The sequence below is a fragment of the Lontra canadensis genome, unplaced genomic scaffold, assembly GCF_010015895.1.
Source record: "Lontra canadensis isolate GAN:19392208 unplaced genomic scaffold, GSC_riverotter_1.0 scaffold14, whole genome shotgun sequence".
NCBI lineage: Eukaryota > Metazoa > Chordata > Mammalia > Carnivora > Mustelidae > Lontra > Lontra canadensis.
In genome coordinates this window covers 23,245,982-23,268,781 of record NW_022631008.1, presented here as the reverse complement: position 1 = coordinate 23,268,781, position 22,800 = coordinate 23,245,982, and the positions used below count along the sequence as shown (strand labels likewise).

Genomic DNA, 22,800 nt, shown 5'->3' with positions numbered 1-22,800 from the left:
ATTCTTCAATAAACATTGACTGGTCATTTATCGTGCGCCAGGAACTAGAGGGCAGTAGGCATGCAAGGTTGGAAGGGACAGTCCCTGCCCTTGACTTTACTGATGGCTGAGAAGTAGCACATGGAATTATTTGCTGGTGTTTGTTCTGGCTGGGAAGTGACTTGTTCAGGGTGACCCAGAGTGACACCACTGATTAGCTAGTGGCCAAGGATGGCTGGACTCCTGACTAGGTCTCCTGAGGCTCCCCACTCTGTGTCATGACCCGAGCTGCCACTTGTCAAGTCTCCTTTCATTTACTCTTGTGTTAAGCCATACTTAAAACAGTCCACACACTGCATAACGAACAGGGTATGATTTTACTGTCGAAAGGGCTGGACTTCAGACAAAATCTCAAATGCAGTCACTATTAGGAAATGAACAGCAATCAAAGATAAAAAGAACACCGCAAAAATCTCCAGCGTCAAGGAGCTTAGGACATCGAATGTCTGCACGTACCCTTCTGGCCGTCTGAACAGAGTAACTGCTGGCAGGCCAGCCAGTCTGTTTTAGGAAACACTGCTCCCCTACTTCAGAACCTCATCAGCAATTTTTAAAAGCCTATTCTTAAGCACTGTGAGGTCAGGAATTAGGAGACTAGTTCCAGCTATGGTCATGACATTAGTTCCCAGGTAACTTTGAAGGGGTCACTTAATGTTTGCGAAAGGTCGTATTTTCATCATAGGTAAGGGGGTCTGCCAGGATCCCAGCGCTGACATTGCGTGGGGCTGTACGGCGTCTGGGAGCCTCAGGGGATAGCCTTTGGCTTATGAAGAGAAGAGACACTCCAATGGGAGCATGGGATCGTACTGTGCGGGGAGGAGTTTCTGCATGGCTGGAATAACGACAAAAACCAGGACTTTAAAAAAAAAGAAATAAAGAAAGAGAAAAGGAAAAGAAAAAGAGGTTAAGCCATATCATATCAAAGTATTCCTAGCAGTCCCCACATCTGAAACAAGTTAAAGGAAAGCAGAGGGTTCAAAGGCCTTTTTGCTTGATTGACTTCAAGGTTTGGAGGGAAAAATGCTGTGAATGGGGAGAGACGGACCACAGGAGAGAAGGCTGAGTGAGTCTTGGAGGAAGCTTTATCTAGCATGTTTTAAATATATATCTTCATATAACTAACAAGTGAGAATACTCTATTTCCCTATAAAATAAAATAAGTCACTTCTAAGGAAACACCCAACACCACATAAACCTAGCTAATTCATGGAGGTTCAAGCAAAAAAAACACTTACTAAGATGTTACTTGAATTGATGGTCATGCTATTTTCCTTTGGAGTTGTAGCCCCAGATGAATCACCCATTAAGAGGAGGGTAAAAATAAAACCCCAAAACTCAGACTTGAGATTCTCCCTTGTATCTATAACTTCTACTTGAGACTTGTAAGAAGAAAATTCCTTACTGTCCTTGCCTCAACATATTCTGTACACGTGAATCAACACTTCCCTGTTTACAAGGCAGGAGGGGACGGTGGGCTGAGAGCGAGTACGTGTACCGGCAGGTCCCAGCCTGGCGAGTCACTGCTTAGAACTCCCGGGTGGCAGGGCAGATTGGCCCTTCCGTGGCAGAGAAAAGGAAAAAGAAATTAAAATGACGGCACTCTAGTTTTCTTAGCTGGACTCTAGACATAATTCCTTTTGTTCTTGGTTTTAAAAAAACGAGCCCAGTTTCCACCATGTGAACAAGGACGTAACACAGGACTTGAAATGGCTTAGTAGGAGCTGTGAGAGGGAGTTTCTTCTGATGTTGCGGTAAGAAACGGAATGCGGGGCCCGATGCTTCCATGGCTGGATTCACGAGCATCCCTCCTGAAGGCTGGGCTCTGTTTTTGAGCTAAAAATGAGTTTACCAGCCAGGGAACGTGTTACCATGTGATAGCAAATCTCCCGGCAGAGAGCCAGAACAGGGATCTCAAAAAAGTTTTCTGAAAAGAGTTTGCGTTCCATACGGAGAAATGAAGACCCAAAGTAAAATTCTTACTTGCCAAGAAGAATCAAGTCATTAAAATCACTTGTCTTTGAAACTATTAAAAACAAACGGGCCAGACCTCCTCCCTTGTGTTGGCGTACCTCAAGCTATCGACCTCAGGAGGCCCAGGTCCATTGCCACCTCTTCAGCCAAAGTCTTCCCTGCACACGATCCGGAAATCAATCTCTCTCTGCTCAGTATAATCTCTAGGTCTTTTGTAGCTGTGATGATGTTTCATGGGGATACTGTGACTTCTGTGAGAACTTAATAGAATGCTTTGCATGTAACAGACCTCAATCAATATCAATCAGATAACCAACTAAATGAACTATGAGGAAGCAGCTGGCCCTGGTGAATACAGAAGCCCTTCCACAACCGCAGAATTTAAAAGGAAGTGGTGTGGGGGGCTGATGTGTGCACACCTCCCTTCCACTTCCCCCAATACCACAACTCAACTGCTATCAGGCCTAAGCCAGGAAATACAACAGAAATGACTAAAAATAGAAACCTATAAAAGCAACATTTATAAAGGAAGCTAATTTCAAGTAAACAAAGGCTGGGTTTAAAAAAAAAAAAAAAAAAGACTGGCTCTGGGCATGATTCTACCTGTGCTAACAGCAAAATCTACAAAAATGCCCTAAGGGAATTCTACCCAGCATCCTTTGCTTCCTCTGCTAGGACGCATGACTGGACTCTGACTAATGGAACCAACACACCTGGTGAGTACCAAAGTGTACAACTGTTTTTCCAGACTGAACTGGTCATTATTTTCCTTGTAAGTAATTAAAGGCAATCTAAAATACTAAGAGCCAGGGCAACATTTCAGATGACTTCTGCCATGCCATACCTTTCGTCTATGGCGGATTGTAAAATGTTAGGGTGTCATATCATAGCAGGACCTGGTAGAAGGCATGAAGGAATGAAGACCCAGAAGTCCTGGATGTCACCCTGTCAAGATGGCACCACAAGCAACAGCCTACACAAGGATTTGGCAAATGTGACTAATAGTAAAACATTACACTGTAGACACATCTCAGATATCCAGGGGTCCTATGGGAGGCTCCACGAAATACGAAAGAATTGAGGTTAGAATAATCCAAATAGCCTATGTTACTCACAAAAAAAACCTAGCATCCAACACTTTCAACAGAGCCCATGTCAAATAATTTCATCTAATTATATAAGAATACTCTCACTTATAACAAATTCTAACTGACATCAACCTGGATCATAAGGATAATTGTTTAACTTCTTTTAATAGACGTGTATTTTGCCCATCCAGTATCTGTCCTCATTTTTTGTGACATTCCTGGGAAACGACTCAGCCCAATCGTCTATTAAGTGGCTCCCCTGGGACTGGCCCTACCCTGCTCTGAGACTGGGCACATCACAAGGCACAGTCGTCTCCTCCTACAGAGATTGGTTCAGGCAGGTACACATGACCCAAGCTGACAGAATCAAAGTCAAACCTGGAACTCTCGTGGGAAAGAGACGCTCTTTCCGCTGGACACGGTGAGAAGAACAAAAAGCAGATGATGCTGCCACAGGCCACCAGATGTAAGTGGCCTGCCTAAAACAGAGCCAGCATGGGAAAAAAGCCCAGTCAGGAGACAGAGAGCAAGTTCTAATGACAGTGTCTAAAGCTGACATCCAGCCATAACTGAAGCAAAAATCTTTTCCAGGACTTTTAAGTTATATAGTCTGATAAACTGCACTTTCGTCACTTCTAGCAGTTTAGGGTGGCTTGCAGTCATGTATATCCAGAAGAATCTTCACTGATCATCTTCCAATAAAAGCTTACCTTAGCAATAATAGAGCATTCAATTGCCAACTCCAGCTACACTGAAACAGTAATTTTTATGTCAAAATAACAGTGAAGAAATAAAATGGAGCAGATGTAGGGTGTAAGGGCTCTGGGCAGGCCACCCCAAAAATGACCACAATGGTGTATTGATTATTTCAAAGTAAAGTTACTTAAGAAGCAACCTGTGCTAGGGGTGCCTGGGTGGCTCAGTGGGTTAAAGCCTCTGCCTTCAGCTTGGGTCGTGATCCCAGGGTCCTGGGATCGAGCCCCACATTGGGCTCTCTGCTCAGCAGGGAGCCTGCTTCCACCCCCCTCTCTCTCTGCCTGCCTTTGCCTACTTGTGATCTCTGTCAAATAAATAAATAAAATCTTAAAAAAAAAAAAGATTTAATTAAAAAAAAAAAGAAAGAAAGAAAAGAAACAACCTGTGCTAAAAGGACTCTCAGACCTTTCTCTGCCTTTCAGAAAACAGGAAAAAATCTCCCATGTGAAAGTCACCCTCCTTGTACCCAGGTGGAAACACACTCTTATCACCAGAGACGGGGAATTTAGAGCTGAGAAGGCTGTATGAACAAACCCTGTTACTTTTTACTACTTTATTACATTAGCCCAAATTCTGTTTAGAATTTCTTTCTAATTGAAGCTTCCAAACAAGTTTTATCCTGTCAATTCCTAACAAATGTATTGTCTCTCTAAAATATATAAAAACTGCCTGCCCTGTTTATTTCTTTGGGTCTCAATTTCATTATCGGACCTCCATGAGCATGTAATTAACTTTGGTGCTTTTTAATATTTTTCTCTTGTTCATCTATCTTATGCCAGTTTAATTCTTAGACCAGCTAGAAGAATCCTGATGGGTAGGAGAAAATTCTTCCTCCCCTGCAAGGACATAGGAAAATTGAATGGGACTTTATCCCAACTTCCGTTTTCTAGTATCAGATCATTATTTTTTATTTGATTCCTGCATAAGAAATCCAGGAGATCTTTCCATGCAGAATGATAAGAGAAGTAGATCTGTGGATTTCTATCATGAAACCCCCAAATCTACTGCCTACTGCAATGTGATATTATACATAAAAAAAGACTACATGAGAAAGATCTTAAAAAGCAGTTATGAAAATATGTAGCAGTACCTATTAAACAACTGATTTCATATGTAGTTATTGACATGCTTATTTACTGAATGCCTGTTCTGTGTCAGAGAGAGACACTATCAATTGAACACAATCCAAGGTAAAATTGTTTAAAATCCCGACTGGGTCATTTCACTTACACTCCACTCAGTACATTAATAGACTGTGTCTTCAATCCATATCCGGTCTCCTTTAAGTTAGCAACAATTCCTAATACGTCGATACTGGAACCTTTGGATCCAAAGTTTTTTTCACTGTACATTATCATATGAGCATTTGAAAAATCCTGTTAAGAAAAAAATTCAAAATTCAAAGGCTAGCCATTTATCATTCAAAAATGATCAAGTATTACCTATTAGGTTTTCTTTAACTTACACCTAATATAGGCCGTAAAGACTGAAGTTCTCCATTGTAACCTCCCCAATCTTTCCAGTCCTTGTACTCTCCTTCTTCAAGCAGATACTGATGACCTGTAAACCCAGGCTTCTCATAAGCAACCCAACTGCAACAGAAAGAACATGAAGGAGTAGTAGTTTTCATCAGTGTTAGAAGTGTTCCCATGTATTTATGTTTCATTAACAGACACTAACAGTTATGAAGCTAGACAGAGACTCATGCACTATGACTATTGGAATTCTTCTCTAAAATTTAAGAGACTAATGGAATGGCTCCCTAAAGAACAACATAAGGAATATACATCAATGTTCTGTAAAGGAGTAGAGGGAGTGTGTGTGTGTATATGTGTGTGTGTGTATGTTTAAAAAGAACTGACTCAAAAGAACTTCAGCAGGAGCCCCTGAGTGGCTCAGTCAGTTAAGCATCTGACTCTTGATTTCAACTCAGGTCATGGTCTTAGGGTTTGGGGATCAAGCCCTGCATTGAGCTCTGTGCTCTGAGGGGAGTCTGTTGGATAGTCTCTCTCTCTCTCTCTTTCTCTCCCCTCCTTTGCCCCCCCCACATGCTCTCTTTCTCTCTCAAATAAATAAGTAAATCTTAAAAAAAATAACTTCAGCAAATAAAACTGGATAAACTTTCTTCAGTGACTAATTAAAATTGTTTTGCCTATTTACAAGACCACTTTCAGTGTATACTTCTAATGGAAATATGTAAGATCGATAAAGTGTAAAATATCATAAAAAATAGAAAGTAAACTAATAGTTCAATTGTTTGGAGCATCATATTAATAAACAAGATATAGATTTTATCAGTGTGGGTCAATTTACTAGTCTTTCTCAGCTGACTGGCCCCAAACCATCTCTTTGAACCACTGTGTCAAATCTAGGTCCCAGCTGACTGAGAATATGTTTGAAATTCACTTTACCAACTATCTGGAATGGTTTTCATTCCACGGTGGTGGAGGTGTGTGTTGGGGGGTGGGGTGGGGAAGACATGTGTATTACTTTACTAAAGGGATAAAAAAGAAACCCCTCCAGTTACTCCCTCCTACTCACATTCCTCTCAGCACTTTCATCGAGCCCACGGACGTAAATGGCAAACTGTCATCTGTCTTCTCTTCTGTTTCATCTGCTTCCGTGATAAAACTGCACATTTCTGTTTCTAATTCCATACATTTTCCTTCAAAGAAAGGCTTTTCATAAATAACTACCTATAATAGAAATGAGACAGACCAGAATTGTAACAAGTTAAATGTCTCAACAGCTAAATATTAATTCAGTCATTTAATATCATATCACTAATTCCTAGAACACAGAACTTTCTGGTCATAGTTTTTAAAATAACTAAATGGCAGTATCATCATTTTAAAATTCTGAATCTTTTTCCTGATGTGGTACAGCCCAAAGCCAGGTTCGAAGGGCAGTTTATAAATAATTGATTTTAAAAAATTGGTTTTGTTTGATGGCTAGAACCGATATTTAGAATTTCACTTAGGACAAACTAAGGAACCAGAGGATCCTATATTGCTTTAAAAATGAAATACAGGAGTGCCTGACTGGATTCATTGGTAGAAGCAAGGAACTCTTAACCTCAGGGTCATGAGTTCAAGCCCCACATTGGGTGTGGAGCCTGCTTTAAAAAAAAGAAAATAAAATAAATGCGTCATAAATGTACAAAGTAGAAATAGCAGAAAGGGAGATCTTGTCTTGAGAACTCAGTTTTTTTCCTGGCTAACTGGCAAGCAGCAACTGGCCCCGCAATTAGTAAATACAACCACAAATTATAAACCGAATACAACGATGAACCTTTTAAGCCATGGCCACACATACTGGGAGGGATTATTAGTGCCATTAACCTCATCTTCCAGTCAAAGGGATGGCATGTGTCAGTTGGGAAGACTTCCTTTAGCTGCAGTTACATTTGCTGATGTGTAAAATCACATTATCTTCATGGGGATGGAATGGGGACAAAATTTTTATTTTTATTTTTTTTAAATTTTTTAAAAGATTTTATTTATTTATTTGACAGACAGAGATCACATGTAGGCAGAGAGGGAGAGAGGAGGAAGCAGGCTCCCGCGGAGCAGAGAGCCCGATGCGGGGCTTGATCCGAAGACCCTGAGATCATGACCTGAGCTGAAGGCAGAAGCTTTAAACCACTGAGCCACCCAGGCGCCCCAGGAATAAAAATTTTTAAAAGAAACATTTTTACCTTGGGATCTGTAGGGAATTCAACTTTACGTCCGCCCTGAAAAGAAAAATAATATGGTCAGAAACACAGCTCTTGGTGGAGAGAATCCTGTTTCCTACAACCCATGGCAGTGGGTGGTCAGCGGGCCGGCCTCCCAGCCTCTGGTAGAAGTGAGGGGGCGACGGTTCTGACGTCCCAACGATGCGGAGGGAGACTGAGGAAGGCCGTGTGGAGCCGAGGTGGTCTATAAGCTGGATCTGCGTGGTGGGTTTGCTTTTTAACCCAATAAGCTATGTTTTTTGTTTTTGTTTTCCCATTCAGAAAATGTCTCATGGACATGCATCTCTCTCATTTCCCTTAAAAAGCAGTCCTAAGTTGAGACAGCCCTGGACACAAGTTCTTGGTAGCAGCCACCCCCGGCGCCGTCCAGCCCCTTGCACGGACTAGCTTTCCACTGGGCTCCCGCTCTTGCCAGGACTTGCGCAGACTTGGCCGATCTCCACTCCTCTCTCAGTTCAACTCCCTGCGGTCCTCATTCGAGGCTGTTTGCTGATTGGCCTCTGGAGGCACGGGATTCTGCAACCCAGGGATTACAACATCTTTGAGTTCACACAAGTTCACTCTAGGGTCTGGAGGACTCTTGAAATAATTAGATGAGCTGCTGGCTAGAACTTAAACTAGCCCAAAGGATGGGTCTCTGGGGTTGGTTATACTTTTAAAACCAAGTTGTTGTAAATCACCAAAAAACTCACGAAGAAGAAGCCACAGAGAAAGCTATTATTACACCGAAATGATAAACGGGGTAAGAGTTACAATCGGCAGCGGGAAAGTCAGGAGAATATTTTCCACCAATATAGAACGGTTCTTACTTTCTTTTTTTTTAAGTGCAGCCAAAGGTACTCACATGCACCAAATGAACTGTAATTATAAAGGAACGTTGCTGATTTTATCAACAAACCAAAGCTGAACCAACCAAGTGCAGTATCCCCCCATTATCTGCATTTCACTTTCCAGGTTGTTACCGGTGGTCAGTCACAGTCTGGAAGCAGAGGCTCCTCCTCCTGACTCAAAGTCAGAAGGTCAGGGGTAGCCTAACTGCGTCAGGACGCCCACGCCCCTCACCTTGCTTCACCTCGCCAGGCAGGCACTTTACATCTCACTGCATCACAGGAAGGGCCATTAGAGTACAGTAAGATGTTCTGAGAGAGGGACCATGCTCACACGACTTAAACTACAGTACGTTCTTTACTTGTTCTATTTTATTATTACTGTTCATCTCTTACTGTGCCTGATTTATAAACTAGGTTATAATAAATGTATAATTTAATTTCTAAATTAAACGTTATCATATACATATAGGAAAGAGACATAGTATATATAGGATTTGGTGCCATCCATGATTTCAGGCACCCACTGAGGGTCTTGGAAAATATCTGTGGATGGGGGCAGAGGGGGACTAAGTGTACTAAGCACCCATTTCAAAAGTATCTTTTTCCAATGCCCTAAACGTCACAGCTTTGTATATCATTTGAAACAGTCCTCAAAACCTGGGACAATTCTTTCCTATATTCACAAAACGAACTGAACTTCGTTCTTTGCAAGTGATTTTTAGAAAAAAATCATTTATAATGAAAAAGTTATTTATAATGCAAATGAGTTTTGCTTGAAGACCAGCAAACACGGGGGGGGGGGGGGGGTAATTAACCCACAGGCTTTGGAAGGAGGTAAAGTTAAGATAAAATTATCTCCATGACTTTCTAATTTGTTTCAAACTGACTCTAGAAAATAGCCACAAAGTGCAATTTCAGAAGCACGACTGTAACAAGAGCCTCCCTCTTGCCACGGGTCCTTAGCGAGCACCTGCTACCCTGCGCACACACTGTGCTCCCCACAGGGGACAAGACAGGCGAAACCCGCGTCCTCCCAAGGCTTAGAGTTTAGCAGGAGAGACAGAAGGAATGTGGCAAAAGACAGGGGCACGGTGGAGAGGAAGCAGTGGCAGATGCTGGGGAGGACAATAGTCACACATCCTGTCCCAGGGCTCCTAAAGCTGCCCCCCTCCCCCACAGCTTCTGATTGCCACAGCTGAGCTGGTGCCCACCTGCCCTGGCTTTCCCAGCTCCGCCCAGGTTCATGCAGAATATTCCCTGACATCTCCATCTAGCACAGTGCTGTGTGGTTTTTAAGACCCAACTTGATTGAGCATGAAGATTTCCTAATCACATCATTCACATTACCTGAAGGTGGACTTTACCCGTCCTTCCTGTTTTTCCACTAGGTTTAGTTCTTCACTGTCTTCCCTTCCTAAACCTGCCGGGGGCTGCAGCTCTGTGCACCGAGTGCGGCTCTGCAAGGCTGAAAATGCCTCGAAGGCAGACGACATGGGCTTATCCCCATTTTTTTTTTCCATCTAGAGCGTCCAACAAGTCACCCCCTTATTTCCTCTAGCAAGAGGTTCCATCTGCTACAGATCTGTGTTTTTACAAGTCTGGTTTTATTGCTTCCAAGTCCCAGCCTGTGAACTACCAACGTCAAGCTGACAAAGAATCAGACTCCAAGAACGTTTTGTTAGATTTCATTTTTACCATTTTCAGAGGCCGCATGGATCCAATGTACGCTTCTTCTGTGTCCCAGAAGGACAGGTCGGGGTATTCACCTGGTTCCAGGACAAAAGGCATACCCTGAAATCCAGGTTCTTCATAAATCAGCCACCTAAGTAAGCACCAAGGAAGAAAAGAGAGGGCTCATCATTTATTTCCAGGGCAACAGGACCCCACCAAGAAAGGAAAGGAAGGAGACGATGTGTATCTGGGCCACGTATGGTTACACTAGGATATCAGAGCAACCTTAGATTCAAGGAGAATGTACCATTATATGCTCCTCTTCTTGAGCTTTTACTTGTCACCTTATGGTTTTGTCCGGTTAATTTTAATGTATATGATGAATTGCTTCAAAGCCTAAATGTCTGTATCACTTCAAGTCAGAGCAGTAGTTACTTTGTAGCGGTCTATGTATTTAGAGAGGCCATAGCCAAGAAACTCAAGCTTTATTTTATTTTTAAAGATTTTATTTATTTGACATAGAGAGACACAGGGAGAGAGGGAACACAAGCAGGGGGAGTGGGAGAGGGAGAAGTAGGCTTCCCGCACAGCAGGGAGCCTAATGTGGGTCTCCATCCCAGGACCCTGGGATCATGACCTGAGCCAAAGGCAGATGCTTAACCCACTGAACCACCCAGGCGCCCTCAAGCTTTGTTTTAAAATGTTTTAAAATGGCAACATCTCACTTGTAACCAAAGAATCAGACGTTCCACCTACTCATTTGTCACCGTGCCCAAAACTAGTAACAGGTAACATCCACCTAGCACTTACAAGGAATGCCACCCGGAATTTGATCCAGTCCACACAACAGAGCTATGAGGAAGGAACACTACTGTCCCCATTTTACAGATGAAGTTAAGTAAATTGCCCAGGGCCACACAGCTGCGAGTACCAGATACAGGGCTGATCCAAGCTGATTACAGAGCCAGACTCCTACTCATTTTTTGGGAGCACTTTTTCTCATTCCAAAAGTGCACATAATTTACACTTTTTACAACGACTCAGGATCATCACTGGGAGCATGACAATGCGTGGTGGTGTCCTGGGGGCTCTGAAGGGCTGTAAGGCTGCTTGCTCCCAGGCCCAAAGCTTTTTGAGTTCTTGGATCTGATTTTTACGGCTTTTCAATACCACACCCTTTTATCAGGCTTGTCAGCCGTCACTTCCGCTGCGGTCAGAGAACAAGCAGCCCCACCCTCCCTTCATGTGCTAGAAACCAGAAAACCAGAAAACCATGCCTGTTAGAACCGCCTGGAAACACTGTGCACAGTCTTATCACTTTCTTAGTTCACCGGGCGAGTTCTGGGATGGGGAGGTTGTAGAGATGGGATGTTCACGTAAGGGAGGTACTAGAACAGCCCCTTTATACACAAACACGGAACTCTTGGTGAGCACTTAGCCTCTCCAATTCCTTGTTAGTCTGGCCAAAGAGTCCTAGCTGGGGTATTCCATTATCCCCAGAACACCATGCCGAGAAGAAGAAGGTGGCCATAAATAAAATCTTTTATAAACAAAATGGGTTTGATTCTCCCTCTTTGCCTTCTTCTTCCCAATTTTGGCCCAAAGCACATTTTTGGGTGATGGGTTTTGTTAAAGATTCTTTTGGATAAGCCAGTAGCTTCTCTGGACTCCCTAATTATACAGGGATTTACAATCAAAATCCTCCTGAAGACCTGTCAACACACACACACACACACACACACACACACATATACACACACAAATGTTGACAGACTGAGTGGTATATGTGTGGGTTAATTCAAAACGAATTAGTCCACGTGGTTAGAAGTCAGGGTAACAGTTATGCTGGGGGTAAGAGGATGGCGGGAGGAAGCACAAGTAAGGGGACTTCTGAGATACCGGCTGTCTTCTATTTCTTGATCTCGATGATGTTTATACTTCGCAAATTCACTCAGATGATACACTTATGATTTGTTGTGCACTTTTTTGTACAAATATTATCACACACACATCAGTAAAAAATTAAGGGGAAAAAGGCTTATCTCTTAACAAATAGCACTACCGTGCCCTAAACCACAAGAAAATGAAGGCTAAGAGTGGGGCCCTTTAGACCTCCTTAGGTTTGAGGCATGAAAGTTAGGGATGCATTACCTAGTTCTTGGAGCTCTAAGCTCTTGCAGGCACACCACGCCTGGGTTTCACACCCCCAACTAGTGGCAGTTCATCAGAAATGGTGCTACTGGGCTACCGAGCCAAGGGCCGTGGAGTCTGAGTCCTCACAAGTGAATGGGTAGCAGTTTCTGTAAACTCAGCACACGGCTCGTAGGCAGGTGCTGGGGAGAACTGAGGGATGGCTGGGCACAGGACCGCGTTCAGGAGGCCTTCCCTTCTACAGTCTGAGGTGAGGGCATTTATTCATCTGATACGAAACACTTCACTTTTCTCAAAACGGGTGATTTAGTCACATAACATTTACAGAAGGGAGGTAATCTGGGGCAAAGGGAAATTTGTCAAAAGACTGAGCACAGACACCCTGGAAAGGACGGTTCCTCGATGAGCAGGAAGAAAACTCAAACCCACACTTATCAGGGTTGGGTGGACTTTGGAATCTCAAAAGTCATCCACAGAGCGTGATTCATTTTTCCCAAGTTCTAGTCCCACAAGATACATTATTCACGAGGCCATCAGGAGAGGGGGAAACTACCTTCAGGCGGTGTTATTTCGGGTTCTAAAAGTCCTCCTATTTTCCCATGTACTTAGGTAATGAGCTCTTACCTACATTATGAATAAACAGTATAACTATAAAGTGTGAGCTTTTTAAAAAAATGATAAAAAAATACATATTATTTCAACAACGTCCCTTTGTATGTTTATAATGGCTATCTATATGTTGATTTAAAACATTCTGTAATTATTCTTTTAGAAATGCCTTTTAGCCACATAAGAAACATTGATCTTCTCTTGTTCACTTATCCTCAAACAGCATTTCCAGCTGGACCCTCAGTCTTACTCTCCAGACATGGCTCCTGGGGAGTGCTGGCTATTTACAGACACCAACTGGATATGCAAAAAAATATGAATATGCCAATTTGAGGTTGCTCTGAAGAGGGCGAGCTATGACTCTCAGAGGGGAAAATGTCCCTTTACAGTGGAGAGTTGTGGGAGACACCAATTTTTTTTTTAATTTTTTCAGTTTAAATTCAATTAGTCAACATCGAGTACATCATTGGTTTCAGATGTAGTATTCAAGGATTTGTCAGTTGTGTATGACACTCAGTGCTCATCACAGCACGTGCCGGGGGCCCCAATTTAACCAAGCAACCCAACTCAGTACGGTTAATAGGAAGCTGGGTAGCACATGCCGCCTTTCGTGACACAACGTGACGATGTAGCACTACCCCTATGAAGGGTCCTTTCCACACCTGCATCTGATCGTGTCTCTAGACCTAACCTGTTGCATACAGAAAATTCAGGCAACACTGGGACAAGTTAAATGATATGAGGAAATGCTCAGAGACAAAACCAGATTGTGGTATTTTCTCTAAGACATTTGACCTAAAATCTTGCAGGGACAGAAGTGTAAAATAAAGGTATGGGAAAATCATAAAATTCAAGAGAGAGTTTATGGGTGTGGAGTAAGGGGGATGGTCCCAGGGCAGGCCACGCTGGGTGCTGTTTGCCGTGTTGGTAAAGGTGAGGTCCTAAGTCAGGTGGCAGGCACACGGGGATCTGTCTTAGTACCAGGCTTCATAATTCACACATAGCATCTTCTGTATATATCAAATATGTCACAATAAAATTGACAAAGAACATTTGACTATTCAAAACTGCCCCTTGACTTCTAAATTTAAAATTTTAGAAATTCCGCATTTTCCCAAAAAGAATTTGACAAGCAATGCCCTTCTTGTGTGTATGTGTAGAAGAGTTTAACCCCCATTACGTAAGTAGGCCCTGGAATAAATCTAATGGAATCTAGCGGAGTCCCTCACACAGTAAAGACCTCTCAGCTACTGGCTCAGGGGACCGCTTTGTCAAAGAAGCAAAATGGACTCAGGTGTTTACTAGCAGTTGAATTCTCCCAACCCATCAAGACTCCCCTCAAAGATCTATAAAAGTACTAATGACCTACTCCCAAAGCCAACCAACCAAGTTCAAGGACCCCAACTTGGAGCTGACATCCAAACCAGCTTTCTATTATCCTCATGGCAACAGAAATGAATGGCCATGAAAAACCGGACACTGTGGCAGGTTTGTGACTGGCCCCTGTGAGAGGAGTTAAACTCACTGCAAAGGTAAGAGATGTTACTTAGGTGTAGCTCTTTATGCCTCGACAGAGCCCAAGCCTGAGTCATGAAGCCTTCCAGACATCGAGATGAACATATTATAGCAGATGCCCATCTTGTTCTTTTAAAGAAAGTGGTCCTTCTCAATTTAACATTAATATATTAAGAAATAAAATATATTGATCTCTTTGATGTGGAAAAAAAAACTAAGGTCAGCAGGAGATGAAGCCTTGTCTTTGTTTATATTCCTCCTTTCCTTCTCAACCACCAAATATAAACATGTCCAAGGCTCAGATGGCTTCCCTACTCCCTTTGAGATCTGTCCAGCACAGGATTTAAAGACCTTCTCTATGCTGCCTACTCCTGAATTTCCACCTCCAGCTTCCCTCCTGAATTCCAGTCCCCCGTAGCCAGTCATCTTCCTGTCCCCTCACCTGAATGTACAGTTGACCTGTCCAACTCCACCTCTCAAAACTGAACTGTTTTCTCCATCCCAATCAATGCCGGGGTCCCAAACCCTAGCTATTTCTCAGCTGTCACCCCTCACATACAGTCTGTCAGCAAACTTGACAGTTCTCTCAGGAAAATGTGTCCAGAATCTGACCACCTCTCACCAGCACTGTCTAAGCCACCGCAACCTCTTGCCTATATAACTGCATTGCCTCCTAACTGGTTTCTTTGTTTCCACTCTTGCCTCTTTATAGTCTATTTTCTACAGAGTAGCGAGAGTGATTTTTCCAGAGCACAAGTTAGATCAAAATCCTCCTGTGATCCCCCCATGTCAGAGTAGTCTAAAATCCCTCCCAAGGCCTGCCACCAGGCCTCTCTGTCATCCCAATCCTCCTAGCTCACTGCGTTCCAGCCACCTTGACCTCCTGGCAGTTCCCCAAACGCGCCCAGCAGGGCTTTGCACTTGCTTCCTGCCTGGGACTTGCCCTCTGCCCATCCCCCCTCGGGCATCTTCAGGACTGACTCCCTCACTTCCTCTAGGCCTCCACTTAAAACGTCACCGGAGACCTTGCCCGCCATCCTATCTAAAACGGCACTACCACTGTTCCTCTCTCTAACTCACATTTCTTGTAGTATTTTCCCTCTCACACATTAACACAGGTATTATCTTATGCACAGCCCACTGACAAAACTTTTGAGCCTTCTCGAATATATGAATATTTATAAAGGATATACACTATCACATAATATATTATGAATTTAACAGAAACCTTGCACAAAAATAAAATCATAAAAGGAGGAGATTTTAAGTGAAATATGAAGAAGCTTCAGCGTTTTTCCTGGCACCCCAGTGGCTGTCTTTTGCTGCGCCGGGCTTGGTACTCCCCTCTAGAGACCACAGTACTCAGGACTGACACCTGCACCTTCTGTCCTAATTTCCCCCATCTCAGATATTCCCACTTCCTTCCAAATACTTTTGTAGTTTCCTGTGATTTCTGAAACCAATGTCCTAGGGGCTCTAGATAGCATTGTGTGAAAATGTTCAAGGAAGGAAAGTACCATGTGTGTTGGCCTCCATCTCCCATGAGATATCAGGAACACATGCTTTGGATTACCTCCTTTGGATTACCATGAAGGTAAAAGCTGTTACTCAGCTGGGTATGAATCAGGTTCCTCTGTGATAAGGAAATCCCAACATTAAACATGCAGTTTTTTCCTCCCCGGCACTTCCCCCGAGAATGTTATTGTTTCTAAGAGAGCTGAATCATAGGAACTCAGGTACAAAAGAATCAGAATTTTATGTGCCTTATGAGAAAAAAAAAACACAAAACCCTTTTAGTTAATAGGTACTTAATAGGACACAGATCAGAGTATCTCAAGTCTTTCCAGTAGGACACTCACAAAAAAGCTTCATTAAAATTATATTTGAGGGCCACCTGGGTGGCTCAGTTGGCTGGGCGTCTGCCTTTGGCTCAGGTCATGATCTGGGGGTTCTGGGATTGAGCCCTGCATTGGGCTCTCTGCTCAGTGGGGAGCCTGCTTCTCACTCTCCCCTTCCTTCTCCCTTTGTGTGCTTCCTCTCTCTCTCATATAAGTAACTAGATTAAAAAAAAATTGTATTTGAAACAAAATACTTACGTGCCCCAATGTACTTTAATGGAACAAGTCTTCTGCATTATACCAAATCCCTGGATCTCTTCAGTGTCATCAAAGTAAGAATTCAGGAGTCCTAATCCTTCCCGTTCAGTGAATAAGTCAATCTGACTAACTCTGTAATCCTGAAGAAAGAAAGAAAAAAAAAGCACACGTATTTAATAATTACACCATGTACTTAACTGTACAATAAGCTCATTATCCTTTCTTTTCAAATAATTACAACAAATTCTAAATACATGCATACATCTCACAGAGGGCCTGCCATCTACCCCTTCTCCATTTTCAGTAATGATTTAGGAATATGTGACTTGTGAGGTAGCCATGTTGCTTTAGCCATCGAGCGCGGTGTGACATTCAAGCAAAAATCTCCAGAAGTGTATTTCACTAGAGTTCTAGAACATATTTATTTCTCTCATCCTCACTGAAAAAACTGTTTGGCTTTCCTTGGTGACTAGAGTTTGAGTTGCTTCAGTCAGACATGGCCATCCAAGTCCAGAGGCTCTCTAGTCCACAGAGGGGCTCGTTTGGGGCCTTCCTCAACTGCTGTTTTGTGCCTATAAATCCCCTGTGGTAACTCTCCTTGACTGTGGACCAAATCTCTAAGATGTTGGTTTGTTCTAAGTTGTGAGAGTAATGGTACACATCTGTGGTGATTTACAAATCCCTGTACCATGCTCCGTGTACCATGCTGTGTACCATGCCGTGCTCGTCCTGCCCATCAGACACGTCAGAGGCCTCCGCTGGCTGAGTCCCTACATGTTAGTCAAACACTAATTGAACTTTAATCTTGCTGAGCTAGGTCCACTGAGGTACAGAAGAAATTATACTTGGGTGAGTTCAGGGGAGGCTTTCTTAACCATTACCAAAAGGAACAAATTTAATGAACTAAAAAGGTGCTCCCCTTCAATGTGTTGTGATTTATGTTCATGTTTCAAGCAACCACAAACATAATCAGTTAAAAAAAAAAAATCATAATGTATCCGGAACCAGGAATATATCCCGATCCTTTAAAACGACACCTTTCAGAAAACATTCACCCCAGTAAATCAGCAATTTACAAACAATTAAATGCACCAAAGTGTTCGTACAATATTATTTAAAATAGTAACAAATCTAGAAACCTTAAGAACTTAAGCCTTAAGTTCCACAGAGAAGGTAAAATAAATGATAGTACATCATTTCTTAAAAACCTCAAACCATGTAGTGACATGAAAAGCATGAATTGCATTAAGATAGCTATTAAAAAAAATGGCTATTATCAGGCAAAATAGGAGACCCCTCTTTACCAACATGCTTCATTTCCCTTACCCTACCCTCCCCAAGTGCCTTTAAATCCCCACCCACCGGAATCTGATACAGTTACACATCACTAAGAGATGTTGGCCAAAGGGAGTGTGATCTTCAGGGAAATGGGTATGGAGAAAGAAAAAGGATTTAGAACTACAGGTTTTTTGTTTTTTTGTTTGTTTGTTTTTTGTCTTGTTTTGTTTTTTTCCTTAAGTGGTAGAGCCCAGTATGGGGCTTGAATTCACAACCCTGAGATTATCATGATTATCACAATCATCATGATTACAACTACAGAAAAAGCAGACGGAAATATGGCCAAGACAGAGCAGAGAATTCAGAAAATTTAAGAGAGGATATCTCAGGATGGCAGATTGGGATGATGGGCTTAAACACTGCTTTATTACCAATATTAGTTGAGTAATAAATAAAGAGTGCAGGGAAATTAGACCACTGACTATGACAATTTTAAATGGTGTTCCTCATGTCTTCTGTAAGGTTTATCGCATTATGTACTTAAAACTATTAAAAGATAAATCATTTAGAATACCAATGATCACTGAATCACTCAGAAATGTTGACTTAAGAATCAAGTGGCATTTTCCTCTGCCAAAAACTGTTACTCATTCTTACTCACTCTCATTTCATAACATTCCTTCTCTTCCTATTACACTCAAACACCCGTCTCTGTTACAAGAACGGGGTTTTAATCTTCCACTTGGAAGATACGATTAACTACATTTTTGAAGGTAAAGAAGCATCAAATCCCAACAGGCACAAAGAAAGACAACTTCCTCATCAACAAATAAGGAACCAAGACATTTTAGCCAATCCTTAAATTCACCTCAAGTACCTACTCTTTTTTAAACCCACATGGAACCCCAGAGTTGAACTTTCAACTGGATTTTTGGGGGATTATTTTTCCAAAATAGAATTCCTATAAGCCACTCAAGGTATTCAGAACTCACACAGCAACCAAAAAACAAAGTAAAAGAAAAATCTGTTCCTATAGAATTCATCCAAACCAGGTTAATAAGTAAAATACATTTTTGGAGATGGGGATGGGGGACAGGAGTGAGAAATTAACCTTCAAAATTTATTATGAAAAAAATGACTAATCAGAGTGTTTCTTTTCTAATTCAAGTGTACGAACACTGAAGTTATAGAAAATATATTCATAGAGCACCAGTTGAACATTTTCCCCCAATCTCTTATTTCATAACATGAACTTTTCTCTCAAAGAAAGAATCATCCCCGGCATTCAATAAATACTTGCTGACTGAGTCATTAGACTCTGGTTTTCCCATAACCTACCTGGACCACATGTCTGATTGAACCAATCACCACAGGCTTAGTAGACTCTGCCTCCTCATTTCTTTCCAAAACATCTTCTAAACCCCAGAGACCAGAGAGTTCCAATTCTCCTTCTTCTAAGGGGATGGTGTGCCCTTCGAAATTGGGTTTCTCATACAGAATCCAACTAAGAGTAAAACACAGCAAAACTATTAGCTGGTGTTGGTAAGAAAGGTTTTGACGACTCAAATATTCTAGCTAATGGCCTCCCCCCACACTGTCCCCTTCTTCCCTTTCCTTCACCCCTTCTCTTCTCCCTTTTTCTCTCTCACATATTGTGGCCAATTATCATATATACACTGGTCAATTATCTAGCAATTAAAATATATAAACGCTCTCTAAAACTAAATTTACTGGGCATAATTAAGCCTCTGAAAATCCAAAAACTATATCAGAATCTTAAAGAACTTTTGGCATCAATATGAACATCGCAGAGTCACTGATGTTCTATGGAACGGTCAGTTCGTGAACAGTTACAAATGGTAATACAATGGATAAATGGAGTTTTCCTAGAATTCTTTTTTCTCCCTATATGTGTAGAAAACACTTCTAGAGGGATTTTACTTACATTCCAGTACTGTATCAATGGATATATTGATACAAAATATTGATACCAAAAAAAGCCCCTATATGCATGTTAACGGAGAGCATTTTAAAAATACCCTTCCCGACAACAAACATCCAAACACTAAAGAAAATCTAATGTCAATATATGACAGTGCTGCTCTTACATGCTTATGCTTTCAAGAGAGAAGCCAACAAAAGTTGAAATTAAAAAAAAAAAAGAACACTGGGGTGCCTGGGTGGCTTAGTCAGTTAAACATCTGCCTTGGGCTCAGGTCATGATCCTGGGCTTCTGGGATGGAGTCCCACATACGGCTCCCTGCTCAACAGGAAGCCTGCTTCTCCCTCCCCCTCTGCTGCTTCTCCCTCTCCCTCTGCTGCTTCTCCTGCTTGCTCTCTTCTCTCCCTCTTTCTCTAATAAAGAAATAAAATCTTAAAAAAAAAAAAAGAGCACTATTATATTAAAAACAAAATTTATATAATATTTGTTTTTAGTGTTATTTTTGGTCTTTAAATGTAAGAACAAAAGCTAATTATATTTTTGTGATGAACGTGTTAAATACATAGAAAAATGTTATAATATGTAAAACCTAACAGGAAAGATGCCGCATGTATAATCAAATGGAAAAGACAAAAACAACAATAAAAAGCCTTACTAGTTTTTAAACCACAAATGTCTAAAGCCCAGCCTTCTTTATCTCAAACAAGATTGGTATCAAAGATAAGTGCTTATGCCAGATAAGTGATTTTTTAAAAATGGCTTTTCTTAATTCAACTTCCTTTGTATTTCCTAGAAGCTGTCAAGCTGGTAAATCATTTTTTCACCAGTTTCTTTAATCAAAACCATCAGTTGCTGAGAGGCTGGAAAATAAATTTTAGGTTAGTCATTCACAATGTCTTTTCTCATAGAACATTGAAAATTCTACCAACAGGATTAGCGCAATTCTTCCCAACCTCACTGAAAATTCATAAAGCAGAAATGTTCATGAGAACTCAGAGTTCTGATAGTCCTGGCCAGTGTGATGTGGGGTATATGGGAGAAGAAAATTGTACTGCTGCACACACCTGACTTTTCTAGCATTAATGGGCATCTCCTCTATAAAGCAGAAACATGGTTCAAAAATGTAATTTCTTAGACATGAATTTCTTGCAATATCCCCTAAGACTAGTATTTTCTGCCCTTTACATTACTGAAGGCATAATTTTAAATAAGTACTGAAGACCAAAAAGGTAACTAGAAATGTGAAACACAAACCCTCTAAAAGTCTGGAACCCAAAGCACCGGTCTTACCATCCTCTGACGACCTTGACGATGACCACCGGGGAGAGGCTCCAAGAGCTGCAATCCTCAACGTCACTGAAAACTTCAATGCACTCGTCAGAGACATCCGGGTCCCTGAAGATCACTACCTACAAGAAAATGAAAGTGGCAGCACACGGTTGGACATTATCAGACCAAAATAAAATCCTGACTAGAAACACAGCATATATCATCTTACCTTTCCAGGCCGGGGATTGATTTTATTTGTAAGACTTCCTCTGAGGGTCTGTAATCAGATGAACAAAAACACAACAAATTAAACTTTGTGTAATACTCTGCAGAGTTTCTCTGCCCATGATCTATTTATTTGCCTCAAAATTCATCGATTTTGAGATAATCCACTTTGATCTGTGCCAAAGCTATATTAAAGCTCTGAGTCCACACTGTTAAATTAAGAGCAGTTTTTCTCCTCTAGCTAAATGTGCTATTTCAATTTCTCCTCATTTATTTGTTTGTTTCTTTTTAGAGAGACAGGGAGGGAGGGAGGAGGAGAGAGAGAAAGAGAGAGCAGGGGGAGGGGCAGAGGAGGAGGGAGAATCTTAAGCAGGCTCCACACCCAGCTAGGACCCTGATGCATGGCCTGATCCCACAACCTGACCCCAAATCAAGAGTCAGACAAACAACTGAGCCAGCAAGGAGCTCCTCAGTTTTTCCTCATTTTCCACCAATCTAGAAAATTCAAGGCCCAATGTTTTACATCATTGTTTTACATCAGCACACAGAATAAGAATTCAGCTAAGAAATTATAATTCAGGGGTACCTGGGTCGCTCAGTTGGTTAAGCAACTGCCTTCGACTCAGGTCATGATCCTGGAGTCCTGGGATCCAGTCCTGCATTTGGGCTCCCTGCTCAGCATAGAGTCTGCTTCTCCCTCTGACCCTCTCCCTTCTCATGCTCTCTCTCTCTCAAATAAATAAAATCTTAAAAAAAATATATAATTCAATCTCTGTATAATATCAAATACAGAGAAATTATAAAGTATTAATCATGTATCCAGAAGGAGCTACATCAATGTTATGTGTTCATACACACAGCTTATCTGAATCTATAAATATTGTCTTGTATCAACTTACCATCATATCACAAGTATTAGTCTAAATAAAAGGGAGCTCCTGGTATGTATCACAACGTATATCGCACATAGTATCGTTAATCCTCCCTTTTTGAAGGACAAAACATGTTTCTCTATGGTTCCAAAACTAATCATTTTCAAGAACATCTGATAAGACCAGTAAAACCAGAAATGCATAACATAATAAAAATAGTAATTATACATGAAAAATTATACAATACAGGCTACTTTCAAGGCTGACCAGGATGCTTATTCTAAGGACTGCTTTTAACCTGATCACTCTTGCACCAGGCCATAGTAGAGTATGCCAAAGACGACAGGAAGGCCTCAGTAGAACACTATTAAAAATCAAAATGGCATTTACTTATTTATATATACACATTGGAAGTGAAATAAGCTGAAGAAAAGGCCATAAATTTAAAACAAAATACACATTAAGACAATAAAGACAGAAGGGTCATAGAGTAAACAAAGCCCAAGACCTATGGAAAAACAAAAAATGAAATTTTTTAACCATAAAAACACTTAGAAAAAGTATGAAAATACTTTGTTTCTTCTTTTTACTCCATTTGGTTTGATTTTTCAGGAGATTCCATAGGGAAGCTGTATATTCTGTTGTTAGACTCATCAAACTGCTATCAGATAAGAGAAGTGATCTAAGAATGAGTAAAAAGAGAAAAGAAGGCTGCAATGAATGGAAAGTAGGCCAGTGGAAATTCTGTGCTT

The 22,800-nt window shown here is 41.4% G+C and overlaps 1 protein-coding gene across 1 annotated transcript in view; it reads right to left on the bottom strand.

Annotated features, from left to right (window-relative positions):
• The window catches only part of CRYBG1 (crystallin beta-gamma domain containing 1), a 187,738-nt gene that overhangs the window by 13,279 nt on the left and 151,659 nt on the right, over window positions 1-22,800 (bottom strand). The window contains exons 5-13 of the mRNA XM_032858237.1: window positions 21,181-21,228; window positions 20,973-21,091; window positions 19,079-19,244; window positions 16,463-16,602; window positions 10,116-10,242; window positions 7,552-7,587; window positions 6,396-6,550; window positions 5,320-5,446; window positions 5,085-5,230 (exon numbers count right to left, since the gene is read on the bottom strand). Of these exons, the coding sequence (XP_032714128.1) occupies window positions 5,085-5,230; window positions 5,320-5,446; window positions 6,396-6,550; window positions 7,552-7,587; window positions 10,116-10,242; window positions 16,463-16,602; window positions 19,079-19,244; window positions 20,973-21,091; window positions 21,181-21,228 (1,064 nt within the window). The remainder of the gene's footprint in view (window positions 1-5,084; window positions 5,231-5,319; window positions 5,447-6,395; window positions 6,551-7,551; window positions 7,588-10,115; window positions 10,243-16,462; window positions 16,603-19,078; window positions 19,245-20,972; window positions 21,092-21,180; window positions 21,229-22,800) is intronic.